The 22,500-nt window shown below is 35.8% G+C and overlaps 1 protein-coding gene across 3 annotated transcripts in view; it reads right to left on the bottom strand.

Annotated features, from left to right (window-relative positions):
- The window catches only part of dennd1b (DENN/MADD domain containing 1B), a 324,363-nt gene that overhangs the window by 17,584 nt on the left and 284,279 nt on the right, over positions 1-22,500 (bottom strand). For all 3 annotated transcript variants that reach the window (XM_062028406.1, XM_062028407.1, XM_062028409.1), the window contains 5 exons: positions 22,477-22,500; positions 18,139-18,179; positions 11,953-11,988; positions 11,380-11,436; positions 6,220-6,309 (listed from right to left, as the gene is read on the bottom strand). The exon at positions 22,477-22,500 is cut by the window's right edge and continues 67 nt beyond it. In XM_062028406.1, coding sequence (XP_061884390.1) covers positions 6,220-6,309; positions 11,380-11,436; positions 11,953-11,988; positions 18,139-18,179; positions 22,477-22,500 — 248 coding nt within the window. The remainder of the gene's footprint in view (positions 1-6,219; positions 6,310-11,379; positions 11,437-11,952; positions 11,989-18,138; positions 18,180-22,476) is intronic.

The following is a 22,500-nucleotide window of genomic DNA, read 5'->3' as shown; positions in this document are numbered from 1 at the left end:
CGCGATAACACGTTACTTATACATTTCAATAACGGAACTAATTGTTTTACCAGGCGGTTAACGCAAACTCTTCCTTTTTGACCCTCGAGCTGTGCCGTAGCGGGGGAACTTGGCTGCAGTTCACTTGCTACTGATGAGCCACAAGCAAGCAGAAATGGACAAAGGAAAGGCGACCTTATGAAAATATTAGATTCCAAGCCATGGCAAGTTGTTCTCCCGACAAGAAAGGACACTTTTTCGCCGTGAGAAGAGGCGACATCCCTGCAGCAAACACCTGCTGCACGTGTCATTCTCAGGTGAGTGGTGCTTCTCTTCCGTGTTCAGACTACGGATAAAGTGCAGTGATAACATAACATTTAGATTGTTATTGTGACTAATCAAGTAAGTAAGATGACATAAAAGCTCAACAGAAATGACAGACGGTCGGCAGAAAGTCAAAAGGAGACTTTTTTTTTTGCATGTAATTAGAAAGTATTTTTTTTTATATTGAAAACTCTTAACCAAGTTTTATTAAAAAATAAATAAATAAACAACACTTGATGTCTAGTGTCTTGACATGAAAATATGTCACGACACTTTCTCAAACCAATCACGCACTTTTCCGGCTTTAAAATAAAAGCGCTAGGCTATACATCCGGCTTAACTACGTTTACGGTTTCTTCTTAATGTACGGCTTCATATTAGCCGCCACACCTAACAAAATAAGGTAATAGAATGTATTGTAGCGTCCAGGAGAAAACTTTTATGGCCAATTTTATGCTAAAAACGGGCCCAATTCCAACAAGTATTTTCTCTGTGCTCACACGTCTGCCTCCGTGCTTCACTCCTAGACACACAACACTCCTTCATTCTTTGCCTACACGGTGTGTTCAAAGACCATGGGAAAAAATGACCACCATAACACACCAACATACACATTAACACCAGCCATACGCACGGGGTTGTCTGGAGCTGAGGCAGTGTGTCCGCGCTGTGGACGTACTTTAATATATTGGAGATATAGGCGCGGACAGCAATCTTCACCATTCAAGATGACACTGGTGGCTTTTTTAATGAGAGGAAGGCTCCCAGCAACGCGAAGCAAGTGTGACGTCAGGCTCCCTGCAGCACTTTTTGTCCTTAAACACAAGTGCAGTCTTCAATAACACCAAAAATACATGCCAGTAGATGTATTGCCAATCCTTTTTATCACAGAAAAAGTGACTTTAAAGGATTGAAGAAATCTCTCTCTTAAAAATAAAATTCTCAGTGAAGTAAATTGTAAAAAAAAAAAGCAGCAACAATTTAAAAATAGAACAAAACAATATTATATAAGACACATTTTTCTGGCTGGCTGAAATATTGTGTAAATTCTTTCATAATATGTTCTGGTCGAGTCCTCCATAACAGAATGATTAGCAGGCTCAATATTACATTTTATTAGTTAATAGAGAAGGTTAAAACCTTGTCATGCAGCAATATGGAGCCACCCCCCCTGAAAATGAACTGTCTAGGGTACACTTACTATGATGAAAATGTATACCTGTCTGTGATTAATCGCACATAATATTGAGTTAACTATGAACAATGGGATTAATTGCAATTAAATATTTTAATCGTTTGGCAGCCCTAATATATATACATACATACATAAGTACATACATATACATACATGCATGTATATACATTATGTACATATATACGTACATACATATATGTAAATATATACATAAATGTATATATACATACATACAGTACAGGCCAAAAGTTTGGCCACAACTTCTCATTCTATGGGTTTTCTTTATTTTCATGACTATTTACATTGTAGATTGTCACTGAAGGCATCAAAACTATGAATGAACACATGTGGAGTTATGTACTTAACAAAAAAAGGTGAAATAACTGAAAACGTGTTTTATATTCTAGTTTCTTCAAAATAGCCACCCTTTACTCTGATTTCTGTTTTGCACACTCTTGTCATTCTCTCGATGAGCTTCAAGAGAAGCTTCAAAAACAGCAGTCTTGTTTTTGTCAAATGAAAGGAGTCCGCCTACATTCCTACATTGCCTCAAAGGGTTTTCACTTCACAGGTGCCATAGTTTTGATGCCTTCAGTGACAATCTACAATGTAAAGTCATGAAAATAAAGAAAACGCATTGAAATGAGGTGTGTCCAAACTTTTGGCCTGTACTGTATATATGTGTGTATATATGTGTGTGTATATATGTACATATATATATATATATATATATATATATATATATATATATATATATATATATATATATATATATATATATATATATATATATATATATATATATATATATATATACATATATAAAACCAATTAAATACCTAGTCATTTCATATGGCTGTTTTGAAATGATGTGTCATAAATTAATTTTTCTTCTATACATTATAAGCCTGTTATTTCACCATGGGTGTGTTTGCTTCCATATGCCCCATATTTCCTGTAATACATACATTCCAGTTGTTATAGAAATAATATTCATATAAAATGTATATTCCCCATGTACACATTGTTATACTGTTCCAAGACTATATCAACTCGTGAATTGGCAGTGATGTAACCCACAGACATTGCCAACCATGCATTTATTTCACACATACAACACATTTGTGTGAGAGGAAACTCGAGGAGTCCGTAGCCTGGCCACAAGCCTGCTGCTTGTCATTGTCCATAACTTGGTCCCATTCACCTCTCCTCTTTATACAGCTGTCACTTTGTTGCCTCGTGACAGGCGTGACAACATATGCACACATGCATGCTACTGCCAAGAAGCCTGATGTGCCGCACACACGCACACACACACACACACACACACACACACGCACACACGCACACACACACACACACACACGCACACGCACACGCACACGCACACAAAACACAAAAGCTCCCAGCCAAAAAACCCCAACATCCTAAATGGACCTTCAAAAGGAGACGCTCACACACACAGAAAGCCGCGGAGGAGCCAGAACAGTAAGTTGTTATTTCAAGCCAGCAGTCTTGTTTTTGTCAAATGAAAGGAATCCTCCTACATTCCTAATCAACAAGCTCTCCAAAATGCTCCTCATCACCCACATTGCCGAGCATCGGCGGAACTGCACACACACACATTGGCACGCGTGGTGGCTCATCAAATTCACTGTGAACTTCACTCATTCAACACTCATTTTTCTAGTATTCATTAAAAAGAGCTGACCTGAGTTTGATGATTTCAAGGAGGGTGGCGGGGAGAGTGGTGGTTGGAAAAACGAATAACAACAAACAAAAGCGGTTTCTTTCATCAAGAAGAATGGAATGTTTTTATCTTTTTATTTTTTTACAATTGACATTTTTTAAGGTTTGGTTGCTGCTGGATGCTTCTCGGGTCACACGGCGGGTGACCGAACCTTTGTGGACCATTTAGTCAAGCAGAAGAAAATAAATATTTAGTCTTTTTTATTTAAATTTTTTTAGAAAACACAAAATAACTGAGCCACATGTTGAAATATGCAAAATACTAAAAATGAAGCTGTAGCATCACAAGGAGTCCATTTATTCAAAAAATTAAAAAGGTACTTTTTTGTCGGTGCATTTTTTTTGCAAACTGTTAAAGGGACACATTTATTACAACCTAATTAAACAAACTGCAGCCAATTATAATTTTTATAGTTCTAAAAATGTAAACGCTCAGTTAAGGTAGATTATTCATTAACGAGGCACATTATGAGTTATTTCTTAATTTGGTGAATGGTGATACTTTAGACTTTATCCTTTGTTTCGATCACAACAACCAAAAATAGTCTTCATCTATGCAATTTTGAAAAGGTAAATTTAAAAAAAAAGGAAATTACCTGTGTGTGTCTGAAAAAGAGCAGGAAGAAGCAAAAGCTTATAATGTCCTGCCCCATCCCTCAGATAAAATAATCTGATTCTTTATTAACAGCAGAATCCATGATAGCTTTATATCACCAAATTCATTATTATAGTATATATTATTTTGTATGTAGTATATAATTAAAGAATGCGTAGATAATTACCTCCATGAATACTCAAATTAAAGTACAAAACTAAATAAAATACATTTTTAAAAAATGTAGTTAATTTGAATATAACATATCCTTAAGATATTTTGTATCCTTCTCTTTGAGTTAGACTTTTGTTGAACAATTATTTCACCAGTTTCAAATTTATAGCTAATCAGGCGGCATCAACATCACCCAAATAATGTAACCGTACAGTTTTAAGGCAAATTGCTAATTAAAATGTTGTTTGTATTTGTAATATTATAATTGTATTTGTATTATTTTTATTTTAATATTTTTTGACAATTTCTGCTAAGAAAAATGATTTCCCCTGAAAAAAACTTAATTGAAGACGAGTGTTCTAAATGATTGTTTACATGGATACATTTTATTGTGGGCTACATCTAAATGCTGCAGAAGACTGCCACACCCTTCTGTCACTGCTTAACTGCCTACAATTTGTAATTAAAATGTTTTAGTACTTTCTTAACACGTCCTTTTTTAAAAAAAATTTTTTTACATATCTACACAATTTTTTATATATATATATAAATATATATATGCATGGTATTTCTTTTAACATGTCATAATTTCATGACAATAAAATAACACAATCTAAACTAACATTAAAATGATCCTTCAGAATGGGTACAAAAAAAGTTATATGTTTTATTATTATCGCTAACATAACCTCCTCTTTCACCCGGAAGACACTTATTCCACTTTTACACATACGAATCATTTCTTCTTTTTCTGATCAGGGGACATTGCCCCCAGCAGACCCTGTGCTCAAGTAGGTTTTTTTTATTTTTATTTTTTTAAACCTGCAACACTTAACCTGTATTTAACCAGCTTATTTCCACTGAGGTCAATTTCTGGCAATGAGCACCTGGTCCATAGAGAACAATAGTATCAAGACTTTACTGTGAGTTAAATAAAAAAAAGCGCAGCAAAAGAGACAAACATAGATTAGATGGATAAAACTGTTTTTTCTATTGTATAAAATGTGCTTTTTACTTACTATGATGGTAAAGTAAGGTTTTATATGAGGATAGAAAGTAAGAAGAGCATGAAAAGTGTCAGAAGATAGTAGCTTAAAAAAGGTGTTTAAAGTGTGTGTGTGTGTGTGTGTGTCAGAGTAACACTTAACACTTAAAGAGCGATGAGGATGTCCTGCCGGACAATGTAAAAACACACAAACAGCTGTGGGACATGCACTCCTGGGTCCTATGTGGCCCTCCTCCAATGGTCTCCAGGGACCCGTTACCGTGGCAATGAGCAGCCCCCTGATGGCACGGACACGTGTGTGTGAGAGAGTGTGTATCCTTAATACGGTGCGTGTGTGTTAACTGTTAATCTGTGCACATCCTTTGTGTGTGTGTGTGTGTGTGTGTGTGTGTGTGTGTGTGTGTGTGTGTGTGAGAGAGAGAGGAGGGAGTCCGAGGAGGAGGCCTTTGGAAGAAAAAAAAAGCCCTAATTGCCGTTGCTCCGCTTTCCCTCCGTCCCTCAGGCCTTCGCACCTTCTCGTGTGCTAAGAATGTCCTACTTGGTCACACACACACTGGACACACAATGCTAATTAGGGAACTGCACAGTATTTCCTAATCACGCTCTTACACGAGCGTGACCAAAATGTCACCGTGTGCATACGGGCATTATGTTAAAAACGGAAGTCGCCGTGTTTGCATATAAGAATGGGGAGTAAATGTAAGTATCCCTGAGGATGCACGCATGTGTTAAGCACTGTCCAGACATGCATACATTTAATCAGTTAACTCCACCTGAAAAGTGAATGTTTACATTAAGTGTACACCGCGATACACTCTAACCTCACCTTATCGTGTGTGTGTGTACTCACACTACCAATACACAGCCATGGTTCGCAAACTACTTTTTCACCATTTGTTTCTCTTGTCCGCGCTGTTCAAAGAGCGCTGCTGCATGCACAAGACGAGTGCGTTGAAAGAAAAGAAAATGCTTATCATTACTTTTGGCGCTGTCACAACAAGAGAGTTCTGAGAGGGGAAATGAGGAGTGTTGGGATGGAGAAAGGGATAGCGGGAAGTAACGAGGCGGAAGGCTGATCCTTGACGGTCAAGCTCCGGCATTAGTGCAGCAGAAGTTAACTAATTTGCTGGTGTGTGTGTGTGTGTGTGTGTGTGTGTGTGTGTGTTGTGTGTGTGTGTGTGTGTGTGTGCGGCATACCTGTCTCATCCTCTGCAGTCGCCTTGGAGACAGACTCTTGGTGCTGGTGGGGGACCCTGCACATACTGTCATCCCCTCTTCCTCTTCTTCCTGTGAGGGAGAAAAAGGGAAGATAAATATGTTGGTTTTTTTTGTGTTAGTGTACAAAAAACTTGAAAAATATCACGCTGGCTGTGCTCCAAAACCTCCCATTCTCAACGCCGCATATACACATAAATCACTTTGTGAATGGAGTACACAAGATTTTGCAATTATTGTTGCTGTTTTCGATAAGTCAGTTGTTATTTCGCTTCCTCTACATTTTTCTTAAATCCCGGAATGAAACAAGTTGTTATGGATGAATCATTTTTGTAGGGCGGTGGTTCTCAAACTTTTTTTTTTTTTCTTACCAAGTACCACCCCAGAGAACACTTGGCTCTACAAGTACCACCATAATGACCAACATTAAAATACAGTAGCAACACAGGCCTAAGTATTCATTAAAAACATGGCAGAGGTTTTATTTAAAACATATATTTAATATTTTTGAGCACTGTAACATTACACACATTTTGAAAAAGAACACTGTTTGAATATGAGAAAATAAAACACTCTACTTCAATCAAGTAATTATTTGGCACACCACTAGATGGAGCCCGAATACCACAGTTTGATAATCACTTCTGTAAGGTGTTCCCCTTTAGGACTTTCCGGCTGCAAGGTTACCACTATATGATCTAGTACAAGCACACACAATTTACACAATCATAAGACTATACAGTATAAATATTATAATGTAGTTTTAATGTCATGTTTTTGTGTGACAGTGTTTTCATTTCTAATTTCTTGTGTCCTACTTTAATTGAATAAAGTTTCACTCTTTTGTCCTTTCTTTTGTTTAATTTGTGCCATGTGCATACTGTATGTCAATTTTACACTGAAACAATGTGGGATAAATAATGTTTATCCTATCCTAAATTGGTTATAGAACAACCAGTGTTGCCAACATTGACTGGATTAGAATTGTAATATGCTATACATTATGTAGCATAGTTTAGTGGTTCACAAACCTTTTTTTTTTTACCAAGTACCACACTTGGCTCTCCAAGCACTACTATAATGGCCAACATTAAAATACAGTAGCTTAGTAGGCCTAAGTATTCATTAAATACAAGGCAGAGGTTTTGTTTAACAAGTATATTCAATATTTTTGGCCACTGCAACATTACACAGTTTGAATATTTAATTGATTATTTGGCTTACCACTACATGGTACACGTACCACAGTTTGAGAATCACTGGTATGGTTAGTTTAACAGGAAACGATTGCAGTATTTTTTACCTGTGTATTCATAGTACAGCTTTTAATTGTATGCAATCATTTATTCACCGTATAAATTATAGGTTTTGAGCATGCGTTCTATAAAATATCCATCGTAGCTGTGTATTGTGGTGTGGTCTGTAATAATTTTATTGTAGGTGTTTTGTAGTGTATTTTTGTTTATAAAATGGTGCGGCTATTTTATGGATTCTTCTTCGCTGTAGGCTATAAAGCAAATAGTTTCCATAAAATACATGCAAAGACACTGCAAAGGTGTGATATTGTTGGTGCTGTCACGCCACCTTTTGGATGAGTTCGCCCACTGTAGGTGCTGCTGGGTGAATGTGAATTCTTTCCTGCTGTTTAAATCTTTGAACCGTCCGGAAATAGAAGTGCCGTTCGGGCTTCTAATCGTCCATAGTGTTTCTACTCGCATGGTTTCTTCATTTATCACTCCAAGCAACGTTTTTAAGTTTTACAGTATAACTCAAACCAATTATACTTACTAAACCATCCCATGTTTGATGTCTGTAGGAGTGTTTTCATGCATATTTGTACATGCTATCGTAATGTAATGAAGCTAGCGTCTTTAATATGCTAATACATTTACGTGTGTCTGTGTTAGTGTTATTAACTTACAATGGCATTCTTTTTGTATTGTTTCAGTTTCACTAACTCCTCAGTAATTTACCAAGACGTCACCATGGAGTTATTGAGTCTGTTTGGCTGATTGAGAGCTAGCTTTCGCAGCTAATGGGTCCATGGCGATGACGTCTGTTTTGTTTTACTGCCGTTTTACAGGCACAGTTTGAAAACAATTAAGGTAGGTAAGAAAACATTCATTATTTTTTCTGTGTAAATAACTAATTTCACAACGTGTATATATATATATACGGTGTATATATATATATATATATATATATATATATATATATATATATATATATATATATATATATATATATATATATATATATATATATATATATATATATATATATATATATATATATATATATATATATATATATGGTATCACTTTAGTATGGGTATCATATTCTAAGTAACAAAGACTTAATTTAGAGTTATTTGGACACTAGGGAAACATATACCGTAAGTGTTAGGGTTACTAATAAGCAATAATTCTGAGGTTATTGAGGGAAGACTCTTAGTTAATGGCTTACTGGTTGTATAATAAGGCCATGCAGAATAAGGCATTAATAAGTACTTAATAATGACTAATTAAGAGCCAATATGTTACTAATTTGCATGTTAATAAGAAACTAATTAATGGTGAATATTTTCCCCATACTAAAGTGTTACCATTTATATATATATATATATATATATATATATATATATATATATATATATATATATATATATATATATATATATATATATATATATATATATATATAAAAATAAATATATATATATATACACTACCGTTCAAAAGTTTGGGGTCACCCAAACAATTTTGTGGAATAGCCTTCATTTCTAAGAACAAGAATAGACTGTCGAGTTTCAGATGAAAGTTCTCTTTTTCTGGCCATTTTGAGCGTTTAATTGACCCCACAAATGTGATGCTCCAGAAACTCAATCTGCTCAAAGGAAGGTCAGTTTTGTAGCTTCTGTAACGAGCTAAACTGTTTTCAGATGTGTGAACATGATTGCACAAGGGTTTTCCAATCATCAATTAGCCTTCTGAGCCAATAAGCAAACACATTGTACCATTAGAACACTGGAGTGATAGTTGCTGGAAATGGGCCTCTATACACCTATGTAGATATTTCACCAAAAACCAGACATTTGCAGCTAGAATAGTCATTTAGCACATTAGCAATGCATAGAGTGTATTTCTTTAAAGTTAAGACTAGTTTAAAGTTATCTTCATTGAAAAGTACAGTGCTTTTCCTTCAAAAATCCTGTATGTACCTTTCAGCATTAATGGTGCCCTCACAGATGTGTAAGTTACCCATGCCTTGGGCACTAATGCACCCCCATACCATCACAGATGCTGGCTTTTCAACTTTGCGTCGATAACAGTCTGGATGGTTCGCTTCCCCTTTGGTCCGGATGACACGATGTCGAATATTTCCAAAAACAATTTGAAATGTGGACTCGACAGACCACAGAACACTTTTCCACTTTGCAAGAGTCCATCTTAGATGATCTCGGCCCAGAGAAGCCGGCGGCATTTCTGGATGTTGTTGGTAAATGGCTTTCGCTTTGCATAGTAGAGCTTTAATTTGCACTTACAGTAGTGACAGTGGTTTTCTGAAGTGTTCCTGAGCCCATGTGGTGATATCCTTTAGAGATTGGTTTTTGATACAGTGCCGTCTGAGGGATCGAAGGTCACGGTCATTCAATGTTGGTTTCCGGCCATGCCGCTTACGTGGACTGATTTCTCCAGATTCTCTGAACCTTTTGATGATATTATGGACCGTAGATGTTGAAATCCCTAAATTTCTTGCAATTGCACTTTGAGAAACGTTGTTCTTAAACTGTTTGACTATTTGCTCACGCAGTTGTGGACAAAGGGGTGTACCTCGCCCCATCCTTTCTTGTGAAAGACTGAGCATTTTTTGGGAAGCTGTTTTTATACCCAATCATGGCACCCACCTGTTCCCAATTAGCCTGCACACCTGTGGGATGTTCCAAATAAGTGTTCGATGGGGCGGCGTGGCGAAGTTGGTAGAGTGGCCGTGCCAGCAATCGGAGGGTTGCTGGTTACTGGGGTTCAATCCCCACCTTCTACCATCCTAGTCACGTCCGTTGTGTCCTTGGGCAAGACACTTCACCCTTGCTCCTGATGGCTGCTGGTTAGCGCCTTGCATGGCAGCTCCCCGCCATCAGTGTGTGAATGTGTGTGTGAATGGGTGAATGTGGAAATAGTGTCAAAGCGCTTTGAGTACCTTGAAGGTAGAAAAGCGCTATACAAGTATAACCCATTTATCATTATCATTTATTATTCGATGAGCATTCCTCAACTTTATCAGTATTTATTGCCCCCTTTCCCAACTTCTTTGTCACGTGTTGCTGGCATCTATCAATTCTTTAGTTAATGATTATTTGCAAAAAAAAAAAGGTTTATCAGTTTGAACATCAAATATGTTGTCTTTGTAGCATATTCAACTGAATATGGGTTGGAAATGATTTGCAAATCATTGTATTCCGTTTATATTTACATCTAACACAATTTCCCAACTCATATGGAAACGGGGTTTGTACATGATACCGAACACTACCACTCATATAGTTTAACAAATGAAGGATTTATCTATTCTGTTCATTTGCATGGAGCATCACTATCTTAAGATAACTGAATCCTTTGAAATGACTTCTAACAGTAGGAGAAATATGTTATTTGCAAACCTTAAGTTAAAGAGATTTCCATTCGCCGTTTATGTACGTGTGTATTTAGCAGCATCTTGCTCATGTTGCTCATCATCTGCGCCCCCCTCTCCTCACTTTTACACTGACAGATCAAACTGCTTTTGCCTTATCAAATCCAGCAGGCTTATGGAAACATACACCTCGTTACATTAGCTTTGAGGAAATCACAGGCTCGCTGATGAAATATGCAGACAATAAAGGGGAAAGAAGGGCTGGGGCTCGGGTGACATGACAGGCCATAGCCAGAGGGGCGTTGGTTAAAAATGTACAGGCATGAACAAAGCGCTGAGCAGGCTTCAGCAGTCATTAAAGAGCCCTGCGCTGGAATCACACGCTCCATGTAAAGCAGCCTTTCCGCTTCTTACTATGAAGAGTGTGTGTGTTTTCTTCAACAGGGTTGTGTGTGTATGGGGGGGGGGGGTTTGTGCATAAGAGGTATGAAGGTCCGTGCTACTGCTCACCCGCACTTTCAGTCGGCCCCTAATGTCCCGGATACCCCTCTTGGCATGGCTTTTGGCCTGCGAGGAAACACACACACGTACAGATTAAAAATACAAAACCAGTTGTGTTCTACTTCTAATTTCACTGCTGAATAAATTATCCTAATATAATCACCTTAAAGTGCACCTTGACCACCAGTTATACAGCTTAATACGGCAAAAGTCTTAACATTCTTCTCCAACGGGTTTCATTTTTATTTTCCTACTGTGTTAGTAAACATTGGATTACATAATCAGAGTCATGTTCATGGACCAAAATGTGCACAATACAAAAAACCTGCCTGTTTGGTCAATACATAAGGAGAACGGGAATTATGTAAAAAAAAAAAAAAAACACATTTTAAAAAAGCAATTATAAGAGAAGAGAAGTATAAGGTAATATAGTATTATTATAAACATAATATAGTTATAATTTCATAAGGTAAAATAAGTAATAATGATATAGGAATAAAAAATAATCAAGTCTTAATGTAGACAAAAAATATTGCACAGCAAGTTAAAATGAGTGTTATGACAATTATGCCAGAGCGTTACCTTCGTCACCGCTGTATTGATGAGCGCTCCTCCTCTCTGTTTGCAAAAAAGACCAAAAAAATCAATCAGTCAAAAATGTCAGAGAACTCCTACGAAACAACATTTAACGATACATTTGTGTATTTTCTATACCGCTTGTGGTCAATAAGGTGAGCTGATTCATATATTAAATACAATAATAATATTTTACAACACCTTGTTGTAAGTTTAATACAAGAGTTAATTTACTCAAAAGTTAAAGTTAAAGTTAAAGTACCAATGATTGTCACACACACACTAGGTGTGGCAAAATTATTCTCTGCATTTGACCCATCACCCTTGATCACCCCCTGGGAGGTGAGGGGAGCAGTGAGCAGCAGCGGTGGCCGCACCCGGGAATAATTTTTGGGGATTTAACCCTCAATTCCAACCCTTGATCCTGAATGCCAAGCAGGGAGGTAATGGGTCCCATTTTTATAGTCTTTGGTATGACTCGGCCGGGGTTTGAACTCACAACCTACCGATTTTAGGGCGGACACTCTAACCACTAGGAAAGCTGCTTAATTGCTTGTGGTATGGATGTTGCCATGGTGATCTTAGAGTGTTTAATATTGGTGAAACAGCCAGGTTCTCATGTTGTTAATGAGTAGATTTGTGTAAATCATTTAAACGGTGTGTGTGTGTGTGTGTGTGTGTGTGTGTGTGTGTGTGTGTGTATGTGTGTGTGTGTGTGTGTGTGTGTGTGTGTGTGTGTGTGTGTGTGTGTGTGTGTTAAAACACAATGATGCCTACAACAATATTTTCACAGTCATTTTGAAAATGCTCATGCTAACAGTGGGGCATTTATTTACTTTAAATACAGCTAAGATCCAACGACTATAATTTTTATCTTAACATGTATATACAGTCATTTTTAACTGTGTCAACTAATTTTCATTGACACACATTTTCTGGAATAAAATTAAACAATATTAGAGACATTTTACAATATGTGGGAAGAGACCATATATGTAATATGTATTTAGCTATATATACAAAAACATTGACTGACATTGTGGGGGAAAAACAGGAAGAACTGAGCAGAACTGATATGGTAGAACAATCGCTGATACCATAACATATTAACATATCCATATCCACATAATAATCTCAGAATTAAGCAGGAAACTGGTTTATAATAGTTGGTAAGACTAGATAGACACTTCGACCCTTGTGCACTCCTGGGGCCCAAAAAGGCCATTACATGTGTTCTTTATGTGATATGATTGTTCAGTTTGAAGGTTAGCAGTCTGAAGTTTCACCAGGGAGTCTGTTGTTTACTATAAAATTGCATTGTGGTTTTAATTGCAACATTGTTGAAATATGATATAAACGGAAAGTATACACACTTTCTCTTAAGAACACTTGCGGCCCCATTGACTCTGTTTATAACTGCTATTTTTTGAAGTACCGTACCAGTAGAATAGAAGAACAAGTTGACTTAATAAGCCTATTTGTGTATCCATTAAACCATATCAAATCGTATTTACAATACGCAAAGTATGTGAAAATACCGTGTAAAAATCCCAAAATGCCAAAAATTCAGTCGGCCGTTTTAAATATTGCGCACCAAATTCTGAAATTTCTGTAGATTTAGGTCACTGTAGTAACACTTCTACACACTGACCATATTATTAGATCAGTCATACTAGCAATACGCAAAAATTGGAAAGAGATGTGCTGTTTATCAATCACAATCCTATTAGACAAGAACACATATCCTTTGCTTTTTTATGCATTCGAAATAGTAAATAAATAGCTAACAATTGAGTCAACAGATCGAAGATCCTCTATTGCACCCATTATAACGTCTGAAAAACATCCAGAAACCGCCAATAATACTCAATCTACTTGTCATGACCTGGAAATTAACCAAATATGAGTGCTAGTTATTTTAAGCACCAACGCAGATGCTTCTGCTTTGTCTCAAACTTGATAAACGTAAATTCTCGATTATAATTCATGCATCTCTCACCTGGCAGTAGACACACGTGGCCATGGACCGAAAGACTGGTCGACTTTGACATCCCGAGATGGCAAAAAAGACGCAATTCAACTATTTTGAACCCTTTGTAAGGATTGCTATTGAATCTTCATCTAAATGGAATTATGTGAGCGTCCCACCAGTCAGCATCCCAGCAAGAGGAAATTGTACAGTAAGTGTTTCTTTTATTATAGCTTATTATGGTTAGTTTGTATGTTTAGCACCTAGCAATGCTGCTGGTGCTGTAGTGTTTCAATAAAGCTGCATCTGTTTAGCACTCGACTTCTAAAGTTATTGCTCATACTCTTTGTGTACGGGTTCAAAAATAGAAGGTTCTGGATCATAATGTTTCCCACAGTAATCGTTGATGGCTCTCACAAAGTCTGCTTGATTAGCATTGTTGTTGATAGGGAAGGGATCTGTGGTTCCTAACGCTACGTCACAGGTCACGTGAATGGCTTTCTCACAAACTCTCAAAACGGCTAGGGAATCTCCTTGAGATTGATACTATGTTGATCATATCTATTTATTTGCAATTTTTGGAAGTTTTTTGGTGTCATAAATATTTATATTTATGATAATAGCTTCAATATAGAAGCAACTAGTTTTTTTAAACTCTACTGGTACTGTAATCCTGGTATATTACTATTCTTTTTCCATGAAGAAATCTCATTCTTGCCGAATGCAAAATAAGGAAATATTGTTTACCAACAGATAGTGCCAGAAAACAATGAGCATCATTTTCAGAGCTTTGATAAGTGTAAAAATGTAATGAAAATTATCTTGGGCCGTATATATAATATGGCAGATATACATTGCGTGGATTCAAACTCAAAGCAGACAGCACTTGGTTCTTTCTCATTCTAGTTCAGTAGGCCCTGTAAAAAATAAAAAAGTTTGTCTACTGTATAAAAATCAATGTTGTCATGAATTTCTGACATATTCAATGCTGTATTGACCAAACCTCAAATATTCCACTCTGCAACTTACTTTTTTTATTGCATATTTTGCATTTTCCCATTATAAAACTGTTTTTTTTTTTTGTTTTTTTTTACAAAAAGGTAATACAACAAACCCATAACAATTAATAACTTTATATCAATAGGTAAATGTTCAAAGATTTCAAGTGCTGAGAGTAAAATAAAAGGTAACACTTTAGTATGGGGAATATATTCTAAGTAACAAAGACTTATTTTAGAGTTATAGGGAAACATTTAAATAAGGGTTAGGGTTACTAATAAGCAATCATTCTGAGGTTATTGAGGGAAGACTCAGTTAATGGCTTACTGGTTGTACAATAAGGCCATGCAAAATAAGGCATTAACAAGTACTTAATAATGACTAATTAAAAGCCAATATGTTACTAATTTGCATGTTAATAATCAACTAATTAATGGTGAATATGTTCCCCATACTAAAGTGTTACCAAATAAATAAATGAATACAATTGCTGACTTGTGAGACTTTTATGAGTGGGTCCCTTTCTGGATTGTGTACACTCAATCTTATGCTTGCACCAGGGCTAACTAATCATGAAGAGTGTGCATCTGTATGTTCTGCTGGTCAGATGATCAACATAACATTTGAATACCTTCGTGATCAATTACGTTTATTAACGGAGGTGATAACTAATTATCAATCAATCAAAGTTTATTTATATAGCCCTAAATCACGGGTGTCTCAAAGGGCTGCACAAGCCACAACAACATCCTCGGCTCAGATCCCACATCAGGGCAAGGAAAAACTCAACCCAATGGGCTACGATGAGAAACCTTGGAGGGGACCGCAGATGGATTACAGTTACAACTCTTTTTTTACTTATAAGGCAGTGGTTCTTAACCTGGGTTCGATCGAACCCTAGGGGTTCGGTGAGTCGGCCTCAGGGGTTCGGCGGAGGTCAAGACACACCCGACTCATCGTGTAAATACAAACCTCTCCCTATCGGCGTATTACGGATATGGCAACAGCTGACTGATTTGCAGGTGTGTAGTTTGTTGTGAGTTTATGCACTGTGTTGGTTTTGTTCTTTGAACAAGGTGATGTTCATGCACGGTTCATTTTGTGCACCAGTAAAAAAAAATGGTAACACTTTAGTATGGGGAACATATTCACCATTAATTAGTTGCTTATTAACATGCAAATTAGTAACATATTGGCTCTTAACTAGTCATTATTAAGTACTTATTAATGCCTTATTCGGCATTGCCTTATTATAACCCTAACCCTCTAACCCTGACCGTAACCCTAACCAAATAACTCTAAATTAAGTCTTTATTACCGTATTTTTCGGAGTATAAGTCGCACCGGCCGAAAATGGATAATAAAGAAGGAAAAAAACATATAAGTCGCACTGGAGTATAAGTCGCATTATTGGGGGAAATGTATTTGATAAAACCCAACACCAAGAATAGACATTTGAAAGGCAATTTAAAATAAAAAAGAATAGTGAACAACAGGCTGAATAAGTGTACGTTATATGACGCATAAATAACCAACTGAGAACGTGCCTGGTATGTTAACGTAACATATTATGGTAAGAGTCATTCAAATAACTATAACATATAGAACATGCTATACGTTTACCAAACAATTGGTCACTCCTTATCGCTAAATCCCATGAAATCTTATACGTCTAGTCTGTTACATGAATGGGCTAAATAATATTATTTGATATTTTACGGTAATGTTTTAATAATTTCACACATAAGTCGCTCCTGAGTATAAGTCGCACCCCCGGCCAAACTATGAAAAAAACTGCGACTTATAGTCCGAAAAATACGGTACTTAGAATATGTTCCCCTAGTGTCTAAATAACTCTAAATTAAGTATTTGTTACTTAGAATATGTTCCCCATACTAAAGTGTTACCAAAAACATATAACTTTGTCTTGAATTTGAAAAAAAAAAACATTTTATTTTTCACTAAAGAAGGGTTTGGTGAATGCGCATATGAAACTGGTGAGGTTCGGTACCTCCAACAAGGTTAAGAACCACTGCTCTAAGGGAACATTGAGGCGTCAATATGAGGGAGGCCATTATTTTTCTTATGTGGATAACGCACAAATTGAGACCTGGCGTCTATTAAAGCGACAGACACTATTTATGGAGCTACGCATCTCCGTATCAATTACAGTTCACATTGTAGTGTTATGTTAGTACTAGCGGCATTTGATTTTACCACACACAAACTTCCCCACTGTTGACCCTGAGCTATCTAGTCATTTAAAACAAAAGTGAATAAATATCATCTGACCCAAAGAGAAAAAATGTTCAGTATCAAAGGAGGCAGCTGTAAATAGCACTGCAATACAAGTGAAACAGTGGTGACACCTGGCAGTATCAATCACTCTATTAAGTTCTGAAGCATTATGGAGGGTTGTTTTTTTTCTGAGAAGCAAAAGATGGAAGGGACCACACTTGATTGATTTCTACTTTGAGGTCCGCCGACTGACATTTTGGAAGCCAATATCTCTCACTGCGTGTCTCCTGCTGCATCTTGCCTCGTTCCGTTTTGGGTCTTCAGAAAAAAGCACAATGCGATGGCTAAACAGCTAAATAGAGAAAATGGCAGACAGCGTTTCAGAAGAAGGAGGGGAAGAGGGAAGAGGTGAGGGCCCCTCTTATAGATCCCTGTCAGTCAGGAAATGTGAACTTTAACAAACCTTTGAAGAGCACTCTAGAGAACTAATTCAGTCCTGGCTGACGGCGGGGGGAGAGTGAGAGCCAGTGAGTGAGAGAAAGAGACAGATTGGATTGGGAGCGGGTGGGGGCGTGGGTTGGGGGGTCTGTGACAGAGAAGAAGCAAGGGAGGGAAATAAAGAGAGACGGAGAGGAAAAGAGCGATGAAGAAGGAGGGAGATCTATGTTCCTGGCTCGGTTTAACGCCGCAACGTCGATGTTTGCTGCCAGATCAACACGTCTTGTCCGCAGACATCTTGTCATGTCAAATCACTTCTGTCTCCACTGTCCTGCTGCACGCGCTGCTTCACACACCCCCAATGCACCGCAGCTGCACGCGGACATCCGGGCCGGCCGTGCGCTCAGAGCCCAGACTTTGGCTTTAACGTCGTGTCAGTCACGCTTTTAATTAACTTTCAAAAAATGAGAAATGGAGTGAAGGGTGAAAAGGAGACGTACAGGACAGTATATATAAGAGCAGTAGGGTATAAAGAGGAATGTGAATACCTTCACAGTGTGCATCCACTGCTGGTAGGACCTGGCGCTACCTGAAAGGATTTTAAAAACACAGCATTTAATTCATTTGTTCATTGTGGACTTCATAGTGGGTCTAAAAATGTACTTTTTCTAACTATTTCTCTATAAAACAAGGTAATTAAACTAATTCAGAAATATTTATAAAAATATTAACAAAAGGAACATATTTTTTGTTAACACATGATTTAGATGAATATAAACATACATACATATATACATACATATATATATATATATATATATATATATATATATATATATATATATATATATATATATATATTACACACACACACACACACACACATACTGTATAGATATATATAGACTGTAAATTAGAGGTGGGGGAAATAATCTATTTTTAGATGCATCGCAGTTCAGACATGGACAATTACAGAATCAATTAGTAAACGTCAATAATTGTTAATCGATGTATTTATTGTAAATAAAGTAATACAGACAGTTGTAAAATTTGGTTGACTGCAGCGACCCACCTCACTGAGAGATCTGACCAGCTCCTTTACTATCGGGCACTTATGGTTCAGTTTTGCACACATTTTAATTAATTAAAAAAATGTGGGAATTAATTTAACGGTTTCTTATTCCAAATGAATAGGGTTTTTTTTTTAAGTTGCAATTGATAAACGCTTTGAAACTAAAATAAATATTATAAATAAATATTAAAAATAAAAAATAAAACATACATCAATAATACATTTTTATTCAAATCGTAGCTCCTGAATCGTAATCGTATTTGAACACTATTAATATATGTAACTACATTTTATTAAAAGACTATATTTTCATTGTAATTTCAGTGTGCATATTCTGTACTATAATATACAACATATACATATGTATATATATATATGTATTGTATATATACACAGACATATATAATACATATAAAGTGTAAAAGATCATGTTAATATAAATAAATAAAAAATACATAATATAACATGTAAATTTGATTTATATATATTACAGTATACAAGTATATTTTTACTGTAATTTTAGAAATTTTTTGTCTATATTTAGTACTATACTGTATACAGTATATTAGTACTAGCCATAGTATATAGTAAATATACTAATAAATAAACTATCATGTTAATATAAATCAGAACATATATACACATAACATTACATCAAATATAAGGTTACAGTATATAGTGGTAGCTCTCACAAAAAAATCTATATTTTTTTATACTTCTGTATGTACTGTACAAATATATGTAACTACATTTTATTAAAAGACTATATTTTCATTGTAATTTCAGTGTGCATATTCTGTACTATAATATACAACATATACATATGTATATATATGTATTGTATATATACACAGACATATATAATACATATAAAGTGTAAAAGATCATGTTAATATAAATAAATAAAAAATACATAATGTAACATGTAAATTTGATTTATATATATTACAGTATACAAGTATATTTTTACTGTAATTTTAGTAATTTTTTGTCTATATTTAGTACTATACTGTATACAGTATATTAGTACTAGCCATAGTATATAGTAAATATACTAATAAATAAACTATCATGTTAATATAAATCAGAACATATATACACATAACATTACATCAAATATAAGGTTACAGTATATAGTGGTAGCTCTCACAAAAAAATCTATATTTTTTTATACTTCTGTATGTACTGTACAAAAACTTTTTTGTAATGCCCCTGACATACTCAGTTATTATTGAATAGTGATGGTATGAGAAGATAATTGGTCATTTTGGGGGGAAAAAACAACAAAAAATGTCTGAGATATTTTTGGCTGAGTCGTTATTGAAAGATTTAAATTTTTTCCACGGTAAGTTTAGTAGATTTTTATAGCCTTTATTTAAAGTTCTTGGAGGCAATGTCAATAAAAGCAGTGGCAATGTGACTAAATACAGTCTACTGTAGCAGGTGCATCAGGACATTATATTTATTTTGTTTGTTTCTTTCTGTTTTCATGTTAATACAACTCAAAGCTGAATGGTTTGGATCAGAATGTTTGAACATTCCTGTGGGATTTGCTTCCCTCTCCGACATCTGACGTCTCCTTGTGTAATAATTCTCCTCTCCGACAACATTTCTCATTTGTTCCATCAATCGTCTTTTGCCACATCCAATCAAATTTAAAGTAACCTTTTCGTATTGCTTTTTCAGCAGCACATCATCTTGAACAAACACACGTCAAATATGAATACAACTAATACACTTTGAAACGTGGTGCTTTTCTCGCATTTTCAAAAGTGACTTGAAGGTCCTGTGTAAAGTTTGATGATGGCTTTTATGTCAATATTAATTAGAATTCATTAGTCCCAGACTAAAACTTCTCATCAAGCTGTCAAGACACTTCAGGGATCATCCAACCAATTGGATAGGGTAATAAATATAAATAATTGAAATAAATAAATACAAATAAATGACAATCAATTAAAAAAAATGGTTTGAATGAATGATTTGGCTTGTTAACAATTTGTGGCGAAATAAAAATAAAAATACATATTTGAGGATTTATTTTGTGGGGAAAATAAACGAACAAACCATTGACAGAAGTGCAAAGCATAATCAATATTTGTTATTTTTTCATTATTTGTACAAAATCCTTCCTGCGTACGACCCAAAGTTTGCTTGTCTTTTAAACAAAAACATGACTTTTTCCTATGGTGTTTTGGATAAAAAGAGAACATTTTGAAATGCTCATTTTTCATTATGACAGTGGCAACCTCAAAAAGAAAACAAAAGTTTATGTAGAATCTATATAAAAGATTACACTCCAAAAACAGGCATGGTAGACATTAGTGCATTGGAGATGCTAAATCAGGGGTGTCTAAAGTGAAGCCTGGGTCATTTTTTAATGGCCCAGGGCACATTTTCAAATGATTATTAGTAAAAAACAAAAACATAAAAATAGAATAAAAGAAACAGTTGTAATCTAATGAGAAAAAGTTGAGATGTTGACACTAATAACACAAAAATGACATACATGCTCCTTTTCCCCCATTAAAAACATCTATACAGTTTATTATATTGGTTTTTAAAATGAAAATGCTGGACATTGTTAATGGCCCAAGGCACATTTTCAAATGACTATTAGTAAAAAAAAACATACAAATGGAATAATAGAGCATACAGTTGTAATCTAATGAGAAAAAGTTGAAATGTTGACACCAATAACAAAAATGACATACAGGCTCTTGTTTCCCCATTAAAATCATCTATACAGCTTATTACCGTAATTTCCGGACTATAAGCCGCTACTTTTTCCCCTCGTTCTGGTCCCTGCGGCTTATACAAGGGTGCGGCTTATTTATGGCCTGTTCTTCTCCGACACCGACGAAGAGGATTTCGGTGGTTTTAGTACGCAGGAGGAAGACGATGACACAATGATTAAAGACTGACTTTTCATATACCGGTAGGCTGGTTATTTTGATAACGTACAGGTGAGCACTTTGTATTACTTTGCACCGTTGTATTATTTGTACTCTGCACGAATGCTGTTCGCCATGTCAAAGATGTGAAAGTTTGATTGAATGATTGAAAGATTTATTGTTAATAAATGGGACGCTTTGCGTTCCCAAACAGTCATCTCTGTCCCGACAATCCCCTCCGTGGTAGCAGGAACCCCTATATACTACGGTAATTACACATCAAAACCCTGCGGCTTATAGTCGGGTGCGGCTTATATATGGAGCAATCTGTATGTTCCCCTAAATTTAGCTGGTGCGGCTTATAGTCAGGTGCGGCTTATAGTCCGGAAATTACGGTATATTGTTTTTTAAAATGAAAAATGCTGGGCATTTTTAATGGCCCAAGGCACATTTTTTAAATGACTATTAGTAAAAAAGAAAAACATAAAAATGGAATAATAGAGCATACAGTTATAATCTAATGAGAAAAAGTTGAAATGTTGACACTAATAACACAAAAATGACATACAGGCTCTTCTTTACCCATTAAAAACATCTCTACAGTTTATTATATTGTTTTTTAAATGAAAAAATTGTTCATATATGTGATTGTGTGTGTGTATTAGTGGTTTTTAAATGTGAATAGTGACTAACTGGGGACCAGTCTCGATTATTAGCGGTCAGCTTGTATAAGCTCCTGCTGACCTGTGACCCTGCAAACGAATGACTCAGTTTAACAAGAAAACGTAACTTTCACGGTATAACTTTAAGACTTGTTTTTTTTTTCTTCTCGAGCACAATAACGTCCACTGATACTGCCTGCAATAAAAGCAGCGTTAATCCGATGTGACTAACTGATGGACAGGTCTGGCACTACTCACTTCCACAGAAGCCCCCCTCTGTGA

This window comes from Entelurus aequoreus, linkage group LG19 (assembly GCF_033978785.1).
Source record: "Entelurus aequoreus isolate RoL-2023_Sb linkage group LG19, RoL_Eaeq_v1.1, whole genome shotgun sequence".
Lineage (NCBI taxonomy): Eukaryota > Metazoa > Chordata > Actinopteri > Syngnathiformes > Syngnathidae > Entelurus > Entelurus aequoreus.
Note: the sequence above shows the minus strand (reverse complement) of the source record. Positions and strands in the feature narration are given on the sequence as shown.